The sequence below is a fragment of the Haplochromis burtoni genome, unplaced genomic scaffold (assembly GCF_018398535.1).
Source record: "Haplochromis burtoni strain Fernald_Lab_line unplaced genomic scaffold, NCSU_Asbu1 Contig_12, whole genome shotgun sequence".
NCBI lineage: Eukaryota > Metazoa > Chordata > Actinopteri > Cichliformes > Cichlidae > Haplochromis > Haplochromis burtoni.
Genome location: NW_024582373.1, coordinates 2,084,603 through 2,102,295, shown reverse-complemented (window position 1 = coordinate 2,102,295; position 17,693 = coordinate 2,084,603). Strand labels below are relative to the sequence as shown.

At 42.5% G+C, this 17,693-nt stretch overlaps 2 protein-coding genes across 3 annotated transcripts in view; both read right to left on the bottom strand.

Annotated features, from left to right (window-relative positions):
* Positions 1-5,607, bottom strand: part of oit3 (oncoprotein induced transcript 3) — a 9,296-nt gene extending 3,689 nt beyond the window's left edge. Inside the window, exons 1-7 of the mRNA XM_005915415.3 lie at positions 5,201-5,607; positions 3,439-3,813; positions 3,240-3,350; positions 2,107-2,229; positions 1,882-2,004; positions 633-793; positions 63-475 (exon numbers count right to left, since the gene is read on the bottom strand). Of these exons, the coding sequence (XP_005915477.1) occupies positions 63-475; positions 633-793; positions 1,882-2,004; positions 2,107-2,229; positions 3,240-3,350; positions 3,439-3,813; positions 5,201-5,258 (1,364 nt within the window). The 5' untranslated portion in view covers positions 5,259-5,607. The remainder of the gene's footprint in view (positions 1-62; positions 476-632; positions 794-1,881; positions 2,005-2,106; positions 2,230-3,239; positions 3,351-3,438; positions 3,814-5,200) is intronic.
* Positions 5,608-7,285: 1,678 nt separating this feature from the next.
* The window catches only part of mcu (mitochondrial calcium uniporter), an 80,768-nt gene continuing 70,360 nt past the window's right edge, over positions 7,286-17,693 (bottom strand). For both annotated transcript variants that reach the window (XM_005915416.2, XM_005915417.2), the window contains exons 3-9: positions 16,291-16,354; positions 13,367-13,537; positions 13,156-13,260; positions 12,725-12,885; positions 12,193-12,396; positions 11,285-11,401; positions 7,286-11,078 (exon numbers count right to left, since the gene is read on the bottom strand). In XM_005915416.2, coding sequence (XP_005915478.1) covers positions 10,998-11,078; positions 11,285-11,401; positions 12,193-12,396; positions 12,725-12,885; positions 13,156-13,260; positions 13,367-13,537; positions 16,291-16,354 — 903 coding nt within the window. In that variant the 3' untranslated portion in view covers positions 7,286-10,997. The remainder of the gene's footprint in view (positions 11,079-11,284; positions 11,402-12,192; positions 12,397-12,724; positions 12,886-13,155; positions 13,261-13,366; positions 13,538-16,290; positions 16,355-17,693) is intronic.

The window sequence follows — 17,693 nt, the reverse complement described above, 5'->3', positions numbered from 1 at the left end:
GTGTTGCGTTTATATTTTTGTTCAGTGTATATGAAATGAAATAACATGAAACCTACACTCACCCATCTCTGATGAGGTAGTACTTGAGGGCCTGGTCAGCTTTGGGCCCCGGTGTAGCAAAGCAGCTCTCCACCAGGGAAGAGAGACCATCCACTCTCTCCTTAGGCTCAACCCCAAAGAAGAGGAAGTCATGCAGGCGGAGCTGGGGTGGGGTGCGGTAGGCCTCTGAAAACTGGGCATCCTTAAAAAGCTCTAGGGAGAAAGTGAAGACCCCCTCACTGTGGCCCTCCAGCTCTAGGGCTGAGTTGCGCTGGCTTGCCTGGTATTCATCTGAAACCTGATATTCCCTGGGGAACTCACAGGTAACTGGGAGCACCAACTTGCCGGTGCGGACTATTAAGTCCCCGCTGCTTCCTGGGCTGCTCCTTGGGAGACCTGTCACCAGGTTGGTCCCTACAATCTTATTAGCTGTCACCTGAGAGCGAACATTTATATTACATTAATGGGTTTTTCAGTTAGTAACAAGCTTGAGCAACCCATATTAAAGTGCACTGCTCATTTTTCAAAGCCTTCGGCTTACATATTTAACCCAGAGCACATTCTATCAAAAATTCCACCCAAGTTCCTCTGACCTCAACTACTGTGCCACATGTCTTGAGGCTGAAGTTGAGGTTGATGTGTGTGCCATTGGAGACACCCCGACAAGATGAGTTGGAGAGAAAGAGCTCCAGGCCGCCTACAAGGTCCTTAGGAACTGATACTGTAATAGAGCTGGAATCACACTGGACAGGAACTGCAGAGGGGGGAGTCAAAGATATCACAGATTCTTTATAACGCTATAAAACAGAAATCGCCAACTATTACATGGATAAAACAACAAAAAGCTGCTTAAAATGATCTCACAGTTGTGTGATTATGATACAACAACATATGCCACATCACACAGTATGATGCCCTGTGGCGAGAAGTAATGATACAGAAACCAGTAAAAGCAAGCTGCCGAGTTCTATCAGCAGAAAAACAAGGAGCAACTACAGGAGCCAGGATGAGCCATCGAACTACTGACCTTCCAATACGTAGACGACCAGCTCTATCTCCTGAGCCACAGCCGCCCCAAGACACTGCTTCATTCTACCACTAGTGGCCGCTTAACTTTTCTAAGTAGTTTCTACTGATTTATCACTTTCTTGCTGGAAATTTCTGAACATGTGCTGTTGTTTTTTATGTGTTGCGCAAGGAAAAGAAACAAATTGTCAGTTTTGGCAATTACATCTTATTTCCATAAACAAAGTATGGCTGGCTCCAGCTCCCCCACTGTGAATATCAGCATCATTCCTTTTATGTTTTGGCAAACTGTTGTTCAAGGGATTTAAATCCAAAAGCCTTGATTTTGTTTGTACTCTTTTGACAACATTAGTGCTTGATCACTGAGAAATAAATCAAGAATAAAATAATGTTTATAGGTGAATGTTTTTGCATTCTGACTTAAAAGAACATTTTTTTCTTGATTTATTATCTAGTGAACTGTTAATCAAAAACTTAATCTGCTCAATAAACCATAATAAAAATGTTTTTTTCTTTGGAGTCTTCTTTCATAAATGACACAAAACAAACAAACAAATAAACAGACAACAGACAATTTTTCTTGATTCTCAAAAAAGGCTCTCTAGAAAAGGCCAATCATGTTATTCTCTTCAAATATGATTATAGATCGTCCCTGACAACAGTAATAATAAACCTGAAGAAATGCACTCACCTCATATCTCTGCTGAAAAATCAGATGAGATAAATCCAAACATGTATCTTCACGGCTGCTTCTTTTTTTGCCCAATTGATTACCTATCACTGATATCTACCTTTTTTTCTCACTCACACACGCACCTTGACACGTGCGCTTGTCCTCTCCCAGCTCCAGCCCTCTGGGACAGTGGCACTGATAGGAGTCCAGCAGAACGGAGCAGCCATGACTGCAGCCTCCATTGTTAACATGACAGCCTGCTATCTCTTCAACACAGAGAACAGGAGAGTATTTGGAGGTGTGTGTGTGTGTCCAGTTTACTCATCTCTGTACAACACATACACATAAATGCACACCCGTGCTTGTACCTCTACAGGTGCGTCCATCCTCATCCAGCACACGGCCTCGTCCGCACTCACAGCGCCAAGAGCCTTTGGTGTTCACGCATACCTCTGCACAGCCACCGTTGACCTGATCGCATTCGTTCACATCTGAGCACACACACACAGGTTCAGATATTAATATCAGATGAGTTTCGTTTTAAATAACTGAGCAGCAGATGGGTAGAGTGGAGTGTATCACCTTGAGGCCATCCACTTAGGAATGATACATCAACTTTAAAGGACTTTAAACCTGCATTTATAATCCTGAGAGGCCCAGTAAAGAAATAATGATGGATGAAATAAAAGTGTGCGGTGAAACAAAAGTGAGAGTGCAAAAGAGCGAAGAAAGAGTGAGCCAGAATGAAGAAATGAGAAAGTAATTACTGAGGTGAGGACTGGCAGATTTGGTAGATGGATGAATAATGAGATTATGGTAAATTTCAAACTGGCCACGCTGCCCTAGCATGCCTGTCAACCATCATTAAGCCCCAGTATGCCACACACACAAACACACACACGTACACCTGCAGATGCTCACCTTTTATACCATAAATCAGTATTTTAAAATGTTTGATTGCTTCTGTTGCTTTTTTAAATCAGGCTCTGCTCCTTAAAATAAAATAAGCTTTATTTTAATATTAATATTCTAAAGACGTTGTGATAGGCTCATTAAAAATAAGTAATGAACAGTGAAAATAGTTAAGAGAAAGATTACCAGTTGAACGATTTGGGGATATGAGTGAACCAACACACAAGACAAGACTTAAATATTAATATATTTATATTTGTATACTTTATACCTTGGTATACCAATCTCTTTGTGAATGAATGTCTTGTACAAATGATCGTGCTATAGGTGATATAAATACATAGAGCAGCAATCGTCACCCTACTTGCCACTGGATATTACGTTGAGTAAATGAGGAATAACATAGGAACAGCTTAATTAGAAACTAAAACAGTTGGGTGAACCGACTGCAAATCCAGCTGGATTGATTTTTCTTGTTGTTTTCCACGAAACGTTTCCAGCCTATCTGTCTTCCGTGTTCCCTCGCTTATCTCTGTCTGTTGCACAACTTATCTGTCTCCTCCACTTCCTCCCTCTCTGCGTGTCTCACCCAGGCATGTTTGTCCGTCTGGTCCCAGGACATTTCCAGGGGCGCAGCGGCAGTCAGACTGCGGACATGTGGGACCCGTGCAGTCGGCCTCATCGCAAATATCGTAGAAATCTTTGCAACACACAAAAACAACAAAGTCAGGCTACTGAAAAAAGCATCTCACGAACCAACAGATGTCACATCCGACGTGCTCACTCACGGCCACAGTACACATGGAAGCAGACTGACGGCCTTGGCAGGCGGTACACAAAGTATCCTCCAGGACAGGCCTTCACATCCACGCTGGCGTTCCACTGGCAGCAGTTGTTGCTGAAGCTGGCGCAGACAGGCAGGGTGATGATGCCCTCATGGAGCTTTGGGTGGCTGCCATTAAGCCAAATGGGGGCGTGTGTGCCACACTGATTCTCGGAGATGCAGAAGGTGGGCATGGCATCCCCGGCCATGCCTGTGAAGCGATACCATTCACCGGAGACGTGGCTGTCACACAGGGGCACGCCGGATGACTGGTTGACGTGGTAGTCTGTGTTCCTCCACGGTTCGTTCAAGCTGATGTACGCAGAGCAGGGGTCCAAGACTGAGGCGGGGTGGTGGGAACGGAGAAAATAAGCACCACATGATTAGATCCTTAAAAAGTAAGATAAATGTGTTTAATATAAATCATTTAAACTGTAAATGATGAATCATTGAGAAAGAAGTTTGGCATATAAAGGCTCAGAAAGAGGCTTTGGTGCACGCTCTATTGTATATTTGAATTCAAGTTAACACCATTTGGTACTTTTCCCACTTGACCATTTGTTACCATGAAAGCTTTGGATTGGCCAGATAGATGGAAACACCTTAATTGGACTAAAAGCCAACAAGCTGTCCTCAAAGGCCTCTTTAGCCAATGAGTTCTGTCAGTGGTGACTCTTTTCACTACTGCCAGCAGAATCAAGAGAGAGCGACTGAACAGGGAGAATAAACAAAGTGCAGGAAAACGATCAATAGTATTTCCCTTCTTCATGCCCTTTTTAACAGTGTAATTAAGGGGCAGACATAAAACAAAAGGTGACAGCATGAGGGAGTGGGCAATGAGAGGAAAAGAAGGGTTTAACAGACAGTATTCGCAGGGCTGAATAAGCAGACAGATCATGGAAGTGCTTTGTGTGTGACACCTGACAGAACGAAGCTCACCAGAGACGTGAAGGCAAACACATACAGTACAGTGCAGACTGTGCTATTTGTCTAATTTTGTGACCATATAGGCCTCCGCCAACTAATGGACAGTACATCTTGTCACCACGCTGCTCAAGTAAAAGCAGACAGATCAATCCGCAGTCTGAGTCTTCTGACAGCATTAATGGCCATTTCTGAGAGACGTACGACTGACCAAATGTGCCCGGCTCCAACAGCACAGAAGGGGCAAAGGACATAGCTGACTCATGCGGATGTATGCTAATGGGAGCATTAAATCTTCCAGATGGGGCATGAATAACTTAATAAGGCTTTGGGGAGAATATGGAGCCATGTCTGACCTGATCTTGTCTGTACAAATGAAGATGAAGAGCAACAGTGCACAAACTTACTCTCTTTCATATCACTTTTTTTTTTTGTTAAAGGTTACAGCTAGTGATATTTTATTAATGTGGACAAAACAAGAATGACCTGATCACTCTAACAACTTCTTGTGTGGCCAAAGCCCGACATCTTTTATTGCTCTGTGCCTGGTTTTCCAGTAACACTGCTAATCTGCTTAAAAACTCACCAGAGCATTAAATGTGTATAAATCCACAGCGGAAAATAGTACCCAAAAACTGCACTTATCTGACCTTTTCTTTAGATTTATGTAAAAACTACAGTAATGCTTTTGGCAGCTTGACCATTAAATTTCACGTTGCTTTTAATCACAGTAAAAACGTTTTTATAATAGACATACCTGCTTATTTTGGACGTAAGTATAAAAAATTGCATAATCCACTTACCTACACCTGCAACTGCAAGAATCTCCAGCGCCAGACCGGTAATTACCAAAAAAATCATGATCTGCTTTCTCGCTGTTGGTTAGAAGATCCAAGCTCAGGCCTGAGTGTGTTTGTGTATGTGCGGCACTTCTGATTCATCTTTTTGAGGAAGTCTGTTTTTAATAGTCACCTCTTATCTTTGTCACATTGTCATGTCCCTCTCTCACCTTGAATCCCTGACCTTCTGCTCCCCAAATCCAGTAACAGGACCATCCTCCCATTGTTTCCATCATAAAACTATTTTTACACTGCACATGCCTTTAAAATATCCAACACATGTTTTCTGACTGGAGCTTGAGACACGTCTGTCCTTCATTTCTTCCTGATTTAAAGCTCGTTGAAAAAACGAGTGATGATCTAATCTCGGTTTAACCGATCTGATTAAACTGCTTAGCGTCGCGCTGAAGCATCTTTCACTTCAAGGTGACGGCGAGGTTTGCACACTCAAATTTTAGCGCAGCGAGACCTTTGATGAGGACAAACTGATCCAGCAGAGTCGACGTGTGCTCGTAGGTTTTTCAGGCCGCCAGCGGAGGCCAAAAAAGTATCTACAGCTTTGCCCTTTTCATTTAAAACCTGCAGAAGCCAACCTGAGATGCAGTTTTTGTGTCTCATAATGTAATTAAGTCAGTGGAGACATTAATCCATGAGGTAGTTAGAAGAAATGAGTCAGAACACTTAGCTCTGTAAGTAAGACGTCGTTAGCCCTCCTGGCTGCAAGTCTCTGGGGAACAAATAAACTGAATCAGCATTGTATTTTAGGACAGTGCAGGAGTTTCATAAATTATATGTTTATATGTATTATAAAACCTTATCTGCTCCTTTATGCAATGCTCTTAATTTTTCCTTTTTAAAGGCCAGATTTTTAGGCTTATATGTGGACAACTGAGTCATAATCTGAATAAGTTACTATAGTTTGACTTCTTCATGACTTTGCTTAAAAGGATTGCTTTTGCCTTAAGGATCAATGCTTTCTTTTAGGCTTGATTTTTAATATTATGGCGTTAAAGAGGGTGACATGATGGTGGTTAGCACAGTCATTTCACAGCAAGAAGGTCCGGGGTTAAACTCCAGGCTGGGCTTTCTATGTTGAGTTTGAATTTTCTCCCCGTTTGTGTAATTCTTTCAAGGTACATTGGCTTCTTCCCACAGTCCAAAGACATGCATGACGTTAGGTTAACTGACGATTCTAAATTCACCGTAGGATGGATGAAGCAAGCTGAGTTACTGATGATGAATGGATGAACTCCATCCATGGATGCAGATGAGGAGATTGGTGACTTGTCGAGGGTGTACCCTCCCTCTTACCCTATGACAGTTGGGATAGTCTCAAAACCTCCCTACGACTGTAAAACGAATAAGCAGAAGATGATGATAAGGAACCACACACCTCTGTGAGTTGGTCAGTTTTGTTAAAGCTGCACTGCCGGATCCAGTTCCTGACACTAAATCCCATTTATGATCCTTTAGCTGAGATTGACCTGTTGGATTTTTAACTAAATGAGCAGCTAGGTACTAACCAGAAGGGTCATAAAGATCAGAGATCACATTTAGTTTGCTCTCAAGACAATTGTGACAGCTCTAATGATTCATTTGGATGAATTTTTTTTCTTATCAAGATGTTTTGCAAAACTGTTGAGACCATGACCTTAGCTGTATTTTACTTGTGAGACAGGAAGTTATATGTCAAATGTCAACAACTGAACTCACACTCACATTGGTCACTGTGAGTGTGTTTTTCTGCTGTCATTAGCATTTAGCTTAAAGGAGTGATGCACCCAAGTATAACCACACGGCGATATGGCTCGTGGCTTTTCTCGGGTTATTCAAGGGAAATGATTCCTTTTCTGCTCTAATGATCAAAACAAGATTGAAAAAGCACCAAAAATAAAAACAAGAGTGTGTTGATTCTCAGATCTATCTCATAGGATGTCCTGTGCAGGAAGGGCTGAAGGCCAAGGAAAGTCTGGGGAAGTCATCGAGACCTTGGAAAGCTTCTTGTAAACATCGGCAGCGTTACACATTAATCACAAATTTCAACCGGACCACTGGTTCCAAAAACTGGATAAGGATTTTATTGATAATTGAATTACATTTCTCTTTTATACATATTTCATAAATGATACAGGATTTTACATTTTCTTTCCTTTTTTTCCTTTTGTTTTTTTTTTTTTGCCAACATTACAGCATCATGTCAACAGGAGAAAAGAAAAAGTAAATAAGAGGTCAGAATGAAGTACAAGATCATTTTCAACCCAATAATCTGCTTCATTCTTCAGGCATTTTAAACTAATCTTATTGTAAGTGCTCACACCCACGCAACAAAGAAACAAAACAAGAAATTCAAAACATAACAAATTCAAAACATTGTAATAATGTGACTTTGGAGAAGAAAAAAGGCTGGGGGTTGATGAAAAAGAATAACAGGAGGGATACGAACCGGAGATAGCCCCCAATAAGCTAAGAAAATGCACCTGCCACTTTTACTTTGGACTCCAAGACGAGAGATCATAAAACCTCTTTTATAGGTGGTTTTTTTTCCATTTATTGGGGAGCTGAGGGAAGGGATTTAAGGGAGTAAACAAGGTGAAGATGGGCTTTGAGCATTTGGTTGGCCTGGATTTAAATCAGATTTGGCAGGGCAGACGCAACCCCGCCCGCTGCCCTTTATAACTAGGAATCTCTACAAACAACGTTCTTAAATTATCTTTGCAGTTATTTTGATAAATCATCTTTTTTTTTTTTTTTAACATATTTCCCATGTAAACATACATTCATGCAACACCCTCTTTAGAATAAAGTTTCCCTATATTTGATATATTGTTTTAAAAAAAAAGTTTTAAAAAAAAAGGCAATAAATGGTGGATGGCATGAAAAAAAGAAAAAGGAGGCTGTGACGATGATGATGATGATGATGATGATGATGGAGGGAGTTGTTGTGTAGAAACAGCAGAGGGGAGGACTCACCTTCTGCAGAACATCTCCAAGGAAACACCATTTTCTCTTTGTGTGTGTGTGTGTGTGTGTGTGTGTGTGTGTGTGTGTGTGTGTGTGTGTTCAGGACAGACAAATTTAAAGCTGATGACGGCCGTAAAACGGGATGAGAGCCAAATTGATTTTTAGCGCTATTGACAAGCGGCAATTAGGAGCAAAGGACTCATGAATATGGTGATGTGCACTTTTGCTCTCTGTGCACTAGACATGCAGGTTCAAACAAACACTCATGTACACACACATACACACACACACACAGCAAAAAATTGATTTCCACTTCCACAGAGTGAAATTTAACCCTTCTTCGTGGAAAAAAAAAGACAGATTAACTTTCTCTTCTTATAGTTTTTCCTATCATGTTGCCGTTCACCAAATTGCTACATTGTCAAAAAAGTTTAAATAATTAATGATCCAAAAGGCACCTTTTCCCTGGGAGGTAAAACACACACACACACACACACACACACACGGTAACAGTTTCGACTAAAAATCCTGCCTTGAGATCTGCAGGTCTAACCTTTGATTTGACCCTAAAATCATGCATTTTAATATAAAATCTGTATTTTAACACAAGCATCTCATCAGTAGGATTTTGCCAACTGTTCACACACAGGCACAGGATGATCTGGAGCTGAAGTCCACGTGTGCCTCCCCTCTGCAGAAGTGAAGATAACTGGCTTTGAGAAGCTATAGAGATGATTATGGGGGGAAGAAAAGGCCACCAATCCTCGGCCTGAACATAAATTTATATGTGAACCTGGCAAAGGTTTATTCCATGACCATCCCCCCTAAATAAAAATGGACAACATAAATATATGGCTTGTACAACCTCTGAATAAGACTTCAGCTTGATGTGGATGACTCTTTAGCAAATGTGCAAAAGAAAGGTGTCCAATTAAGTACAAAATTGCAATAATGCTCCTACACATTCACAGATTTCTACTGAGGGCATACCACAGCATGCAGTCTACCCCGCCTTGCCATCAAGGGAGCAGGGAGGGAGGGGCATTACAGCAGCAGTGGGAGGAGAACACTCTGGATTTGTTTCTGAATGAGAAAACCTCTATGACTTCAATGCCATGACACTTGTTTTGTTGTTGGATTGAGCTTTTATTTTGTGATTTCATTTGGTAAGAGAAAGAAAAAAAAACACAAGATGGCAAGACAATGGTTACTGAGCTGCAGGGAGTTTACTAAAAACCTCTAGCTATTAAGGAAGTTTTTGTAGAAGCCAGTTCATCAAGTGTATTACCATGCTTGTAAGTTTGTCTGAGGCAATGATCGGTAAAGATTTCAACCTTGCCGTTATGTTAAGCGTTTCTACAGCAATTGCTGCATTCAGATAATTAAAGAAGTCAAACAGCACCCTTGTATTTGGATTCCCCCCAATCCCCTTGGCAGCCATGCAAACGAGCCTTACATCCACCTTGAATGCTGTTATTGTGGCACATACAGTGTGCATTTGCCATGAAAATGCATAAAAACTGGTAGCTTTATGTATGTACTGCATATAGGGCGATGCTTTTTGTGTGTGTCCGTATGCGACTAAGTGTGCGTTGGACTGTTAGTGGGCTTCCTTCATGGCAGGAGATCTTTAGAGGGTGTAAGATGAGCTGTTTGATGCCAAAAAAAAGAAGAAAAAAAAAAGAGGTTTGTTGTATGAGAGCTCCTCCCCCCACTGAAAAAACTAGCCTCTGGTCATCTGGTTTATTTGATTGTATACATATATATTCATATTTTTCCATAACAAATATACTATGGCTTTCAAAATAAAAAGTGCCAAAATATTTTTATCATTTTTTTTTTCTTTTTGTTTTTTCGTTTTTTTGGAATAAAAGAACACACAGTGATGTTGTTGTCGGTAGTACTGTCATACTTGCGCAGGCTGGGCCGCTACAGGGCGTTAAAACAGGAAGAGGATATGAGGCGTTTTCAATCCTGCATCCTGTGAGTGGAGACGGACTCCTGACGAAGGAAGGTCAATCTGTGACAGCTGTCCGTCGCCTGGAGGAGGCGCGGCTCCGAGAGGGAGAGGCAGCAGGAGTCGGCCACAGGAAAAACGAAGGTCTTCCCGATGGTGTGACTGCGGTCGGGATTTCTTGTAAACGTGTCCTCGCAGCCTGCCCCGTCCAAGAGGAGGCGTGTGTGTCGACAGTTTGACCACTAGAGATAGAAGGACTGCGCCGCCGTGGTAACCCGCAGGGCAGCCAAGGTCAGTGTCCCAAGGAAGCCTGAAAGTCCTGCCAACACACACAGACACACACACAGCTGCCCCCGCTGCGTGTTCCTTGTCGTGGAGTGTTCTACAGGTGTAGTAATTCCCGTTTCATCCCTGGAGTTACCTGCCGGCTGTCCCTCTGGAGACTTGAGGCATATCCATTGTGGCCAATTGAATGCTATCGTCATCGTCTTCCTTTTCCATCATCCCCAGCATCCATCAGCTGTGAGACGTTTTCAGTTCTTGATGTTCTCACCATCCTGTTTTTTTCGCCTTTTAGCAGTTTTTGCTTGCAATTCCGACTCGAGGTTCCAGTCGGGAAAAGAAAAAGAAAAAGAAGAACCCAAAAAAGAAAAGGAAAAAAAAAGGAGAAAAAAACCTCCGTCAGAGAATAAAGGGATGGGATTATCGGGTGCGGGAGGGATGCAGGGATAGGGGACTCTAAGAGAAATGGATGGGAAAGAGGGAGGAGGGAGTAGGACAGCAGAAGAGAAGAGGAAAAAAGTGGGTTGCACGAGCTGAGCGAGGGGGAGGTCACTCTTCCCATCAATTTTTGCCGTCGGTGAGTTGCTGAATCGGGAGCTGGAGCTGGAGCGGGTCCCGTAGACGCTTCAGATCTAACTCCACCTGAAGAGGATGTAAAGTGAGAGAGGAAGATGAGGGAAGTGAAAATTCAAATAAATAAATAAAATGTGGCGGGGTGGTACAAATCCGCATGTATCCACTGGCACAACAAATCCGAGAGCTGAACTGCAAAATGCGTGAATCCCCAGTGCGACTGCAGCGCTGGTTTTACATTACAAAACACCCAGCTTTCAACCGAGCAACTATACCTCAGCGATATCATCCTTCAGCTTGTTGTACTTCTCAATGTCGAAGCGTGTCCTTTTCACCCCCTTGTGGAAGAACAGCAGATACTGCCTGTCTCTGGCGTCGGGATAAACGTACTCCTGCAGGTTACAGAGACACGCAGTCAGAGCTGTGTGTGTGAGGACCCAGTTTATCAGAAACCTTCCATCTACTCATTTCTATAGGAGTGAGAAAGCCAACATCAAATTGGCTCCATGTCCTTGGATTTAAAAATTTATGGTAATTGTATAAACGCTGAACACATTTCTGAAGGGCGACGATGTCACCAGGCTTTAAAAAGTTTTTTAAAAATCCATTAAATTTCCCAAGTGTGATGATTTCCTGGGTGGTTCTTAACAGATTTTCGGCATAACTGGCCTACAATGAGTCACACTTTTTGGTGCAGCGAAAGCACCAAAAACACAAGTGTGGAGACTAGAAAAAAGGCTTCAATACGATAATATGAATAGATCGATTCTATTTCCATGCTTTTTGTCAGGCAACAGTGCACGATTGTTAATTAACAAAACAAATCAGCAGGGAAAAGGAGTAAATCCACATATTTGATTAGGTTCTATCAAAGCTGAACTTTTTTCTATTATAAGTGACTTCAGTGGTTATCAGAATGTAAAAATATATAACAGGAACACTGCCTGAATGCATATTACATCCGTTTGAGCTTGTCTTTGGATGGCATTTCCATAGATCGAGAAAAAAGAGAAACACTGCTTTGCAGCATTCAAACCATTATTAGGTTGCTAAACAGATTTCTCCTGGTTTTCCACCAGTATGAATCTTCAAACATGGAATCTTAGATCATGTGATAGCTTTCATGTTTACACCTTGTTAAGGCCTTTACATCTTTATCCAAGTTTGAAGACTGTGGTCTTACCTGACGTGTTAGAACGAAGTAGGCATACATGGCCATTGCAGTGCCGTAAGTGATGAAGTAGGTGACCGGCTCCATGATATCCCAGGAGTACTCCCACCAGGTTAGCCTGGCCAAGATACCAAACTGGGTTGCCATATACGCCATGCCACCCCACAACACCCAAGTGGTGCGTCGCTCTGCCTTCTTATTCAGCTCCTCCTTCACCTGCACAGGAGATAATACAGAAACCGCACATGCGTTCACAAGCGGAGCGCATAAAACTACTTTCCATTAGGTCAGTAATTCCCTTCAGTACACAAGTAACATCTGAATAACAACATTTTAGTTATATTAGCCATGTCGTGTGAATTGTGACTGGGGTGATATGCTATACTAGTTACATAACAGCTTCTTGTCTCCCATGAAAAAATTTAATAAAAGCATGCAGGTCACTTAATTTCAAGTTCCTTGATGTTGTGGTGAAGGTTAATCGTCTTGTAGCAGCACAAATTTCAATATTACAGCACTCCAAAACACGTTAAGAGAGTTAGACCTTCTCTAGGGGGCGGAGTTGTGAGTTCAGGTCCTCCAGTCGTCCAATTAGCTCACGCTCTTTGCTAAGTTGGTGCTCATCGATGCGCAGCGTGGTATAGAGCTGCTGCACCAGAAACTTGACATCGTTCAACTTTTCCGCCTCCTCGTGGGGCAACAGCTCTGAAGTTAAACACACAAATGCAAATAAATAAACAGGCTTCCCACATGCTGGCAATAAAATCCTGACTTCCTCTTATTGGTGACGCCCCCTAAGGCAGAATTCAGACAAGAATTTCAGGCTTCAGTGGTTGTGCTTCTTATTATGCTAAAGCACCTATCACCATGATCACTGCAACCCCCAAAACACCTGTCACACCCACAGTCGCAGCGGTACACGCCATGATTGAAATCTGCCTAACAACGAACAGCAGAGGCTTCGCCAGTTCTCACCTCTCCTCGGTGGCCGCACGAGGTGTGTGGTGTCGTTAATAACGAGCTTGAAATCATCCAGCAGCAGGATGTCTATTCCTGTGGAGGAGGCAACCCTCGCCCCATCTGAAGAGAAAGAGAAACGGGGAGAAAATAAGAGAGGGCTTACGCAACAAAAAGGTACTGGAACTAAAGGTTATGAGGTTTTGTTCACTTGTGTGTGTGAGCATACCCATAGAGTAGATGGCGACCCGGTCGATGCCTCTGTCCTCTGCCTGGAGCTGTTGGAGGAAAACTCCCACACAGTCGCTGAGAGGTTTGAGGGTGAACTGACAGCGCTCTCGTCTGGACGGCAAACTGACTGAGATCACCGGCAGCCCGTTCTGATACACCACCGTCACCTCTGTAGGGGTCGCGAGTAAGAAAACAGGGACGGGTCGAACGTCACAAAAGCAGTAATCTTGCACAACCTCAATGCCCAAAAAATTAGGATGCTGAGTAAAATGGAAGTACATACAGAATGCAATGATTTACAGTATGTGTGCAGTTTAGCATCATCTTGCTGAAGTAAACAACAACTTCCCCGGATTGGAGCACATGCTCCTCTAAAACCTGTGTATACCTTTGAGCATTCATAGTGCATTTCCAGATGCGCAAGCACTAACTCCCACATACCATCAGAGATGCAGGATGAATCTCTGCATGATATTATATACTGCAGATGATGAGATATCGCAATTTCACGCTGAGGAAAATTATTCTGAAATTTGTAGGTGCAGTTTTTTTAAGGACTCATTAACCTCTTCTGAGAAACTCAGCCTCTCTGAGATGCTCTTTTTATGCCCAATCATGTTACTGACCTGTTGCTAATTAGCTGAAGAATGCTCCTCCAGTTGTTTTTTTTGTAGTACTTACCTTTCCAGGGTTTTGTTGCTCCCATTCGAAATTTTTTCAAGACATTTGATATGTTTCTATGACGTATTGTGAATAAAAATATGGTTTCATGAGATTTGCATCTTTGTCCCAACTCCTTTGGAACTGTGGTTATAAAATGAGGTTACAGAAAGGCTAAGAAGCGTTAATGAGAAGCAGGAGTCTAGTTATTCTTGGTTTACTTTGCATGGCTCACTACAAAACATCTAGATGATACCATCTGTGGCCTGATTGATATATTGGAATTAAACAGTTTGACCAGCAAAGTAGTGGTATGGAGTCAGAGTTCTGATACTAAGTATCTAATTAACTTAAGTGCACTGCTATAAAACTTAAACAATTGGTCCAACATATAGACACAGAAACCTTGGAAAAAAAAGGTTATCTAACAAGAGCATTTTGTCTAACTGCTCACTGGACTGTGGTTCAGGGCGTCACAGTAGCCCTAACTGGGCGCATCACAACACTAAACATAAAACTCAGTGATCGTTCATTAAACGTTAACAGATCTTGCCATATTGGAACACTGGCTCCATTTAACTTATCCAATAAGACGCTGCAGTCAATGTAATTCATCAACAGTTATTTATTGGCTGAAATTATCTGGTACGAATTCGGAGGCAGTGTAGGGGTGGGTTCCCACAGACAGGATGCTTTGACTGGACGTGTGCATTGACCAAGTTGTGATTAGGAATGGGATTCGATAACTGGTTCCAATTAACAATCATTTCTAAGTTATTGTAAATGCATGCATCCAAGCTTGGTTGTAACCATCAACAATGACGGCATGTCAATGAAAATCTTTTTTTAATAAGATAGTAAAATAGTTGTACTGAGAGCTGCATTAATAATTGAGTCTATGCACATTGTTGTCAAAAAATTCTTATTACTCTCAGTACCTAATTTTTGGTTTAGCACATCTAATATTTGTCAGTAATCAACACAGGACTAATAGCTACTAAAAGACATACACTGCTCGCTGCGGTTTGCCAAAATAAGCCCTATTCAGGCCATCTGTTCTGGAGAATCGATACAGCCTTAACATTGCGAACCTGTTCCTCACAGGACTGCCGATGATTCTTTGAAGCCAACTATTGATGTTTCTTATTCCCACATAAAAGCCTGAAAGACTTCTAAATCATGCGCGTGTGGTGAGGCTGAATTAAAAGGCCTCGAGGTAAACACCGTAGTTTATTCATTCTTTGAAATTTTTTAACTTTTCATAGCCGAGAAAAAGATGGAATCACTTAGTGTACCTGGGACTGAGTTCAAGTTTAGGATTCTGTGCGTTTTCGGTGCCATCTGTACACCCTGCTTTTTTCTTCCATCACTTTTGTCCCAAACAGCTGAGCCCACGCTCGGCTCACTGGCACTCTCTGCTAATATAAGCCTGTAATATGGCTCTATTGGTCCATAACCAAACTACTGTTGTAATGAGCCTGTGCAGCTTATACCATTATCATGCTGAGTGGCCTCTAAAGACAGACACATGAATCAAGGCAGGGGGCTGCAAGCCCATAGGAGATATGATCCGAGCCTCCTTGTTGCTGCTGCACCCAAAAACCTCCGCCTCCTGCACAGGCCCACTGCAGTGAATCAGCAGATATCTGCCCAGGTCCACACCAAGAAATGAAGGACGCTCAACTGGCACAGGCAGCACCAGCCGGGCTTCTTTTCCAGGTGTCACGTTTAAAAGACACCAAAGGTTCAGACGTTTCATTTTAAGACCGTTTCTTCATTACAGTGATACTTTGAAACGTTGCCCCGAGTGCCCCCCTCTGCCGCACACGTTCCCTTTGTCCTCGTTTATCCTGTCATCGCAGGAGCATTGTTAAAAGCGCAAGGACCCCGTGTCTATCTTTACTACAATCCTACAGCTATTAAGGCACGCTTTTAAATGAATTCAGCCTGTTCTGCAGTGCTGCTCCCTTTCTCTTCCACCCTCTGTTCACACTCTCCATCACTCTCGCCTCTCACACAGACAAGCAGATGCTACCCCGAGACTGATTCCACATTAATGACTTCTGCCTGTTAACTCCAAATGAGCCTCTACTCTCCGATTGATGCAGAATTTCTCGCATTGTTGTTTGGGGTTTTCTCCTTTTTTTGAAAAAAAAAAAAAAGGAACGGAACGGAAACCTCTCATACAGCTACGAGTGGTGCATCTGGATTTTTGCTGGTGAGAGTGTCAAGTTAACGATGCAGTAGGAAGGGAATACTTACCCTCTGGAGCTGCAGAGGAACACAACAGTCTCTGGCCGTGCCATGAGGGGGCGCCCCTCCAAACCTGCAGACAGGAGGAGAAAGTGGACCAAACTCATTACTTTTTGCCTTTTCACTGTTTGTTCTCACCTGGCATGCTTCTTTCACCCAGCCACAGCTGCTGCTGCTGCTGCTGCTGCTGTAGATCAGTGTGCAGCACCCAGCAATATGAAACTGCCCTAATCAATGCCACTTACTTCTCTAATTGTTTATTTCCGAGAGTGTTGTGTTACACAACAGGGACCTCTTTCCCATTTTCTAGAAATGCTCCCATTTGCAGACAAGAGCCACGCCCGAGTAGGACGAATTAACCGATTTAACTGCGGCTTTCTTGTCACAAAAATACTTCTGAGTGTTCATATGTTTCAAATTACTGGCGGGACATCATCCAGCCCAGGGCAAATGGCAGGCGGGCTGCTCTTCTCATTCTTAAAAAACAAAAACAACAAAACAAATGAACAGATGAAGATGAGACATCAGGAAAAAACAAAACCAAAAAAAACACCTCTGGGGACTCATAACTTCTGGATAAACCAATTGTGACTGTACCACAAAAATGCTCAGTTTTCTGCACTGTCCCTGACATCTGGGGCCCAGATCTGTGCAACTTTTAGGGTTGCATATAATTGTATACAATGTGTACAAGTATACAATGTACTGATGCGCTTAATCTGTGTACAACCGTTGTAACATCAGATCTACGATACACCCACACTCTCTGACCCTTACTGATCCAAACCACAACAGCAGAGCTTCAAAGCTCTCTCAACTGCACTGATAGTCACAGAGTGAAAAGATATCTCACAGGAGACGTGTATCTGTGCATCTGTGTGCGTATACTTTCACTGCAAACAGATCCTTTCTAATTCTGTACAGCCGAGATAAACATGCTCCATTTACCAACATCATTTTTAATCCTGGACAAAAGCAAGACGGCAGCAAAAAGAAGTCAACGGTCCGGATAATAAAGCCAGATTTTATTATTAGTCAGCAACACAATTATCCCAGGTCTGTCTGCAATAAGGCTTTCCCACAGATTCTTTAAGTATTTACAAAGCTTTACACTGTTGTTCATGTTTGACACAGACGGCCTGTGTCAAAAGGTTTCCTGTGACTGACAGAAAATAAACTCGTATATAAAAATAATTCTGTGAGCAGTTGGGCCTCTTCAAAGGAAGCTGGCTGTAATCCGACCACCAAACTGAGATACAGAAACTCAAACCCAGGCTTGCTGTCAATCAGTGACTGCGACTGCCAATCAATCAAATGCACAGAATGATGTTGATCTGGATAAAGGATGGAGAAGGTGTGAGAGTAAATGCCAGCACTGCAGCACCTCCTCTGTGTGTGTGTGTGTGTGTGTG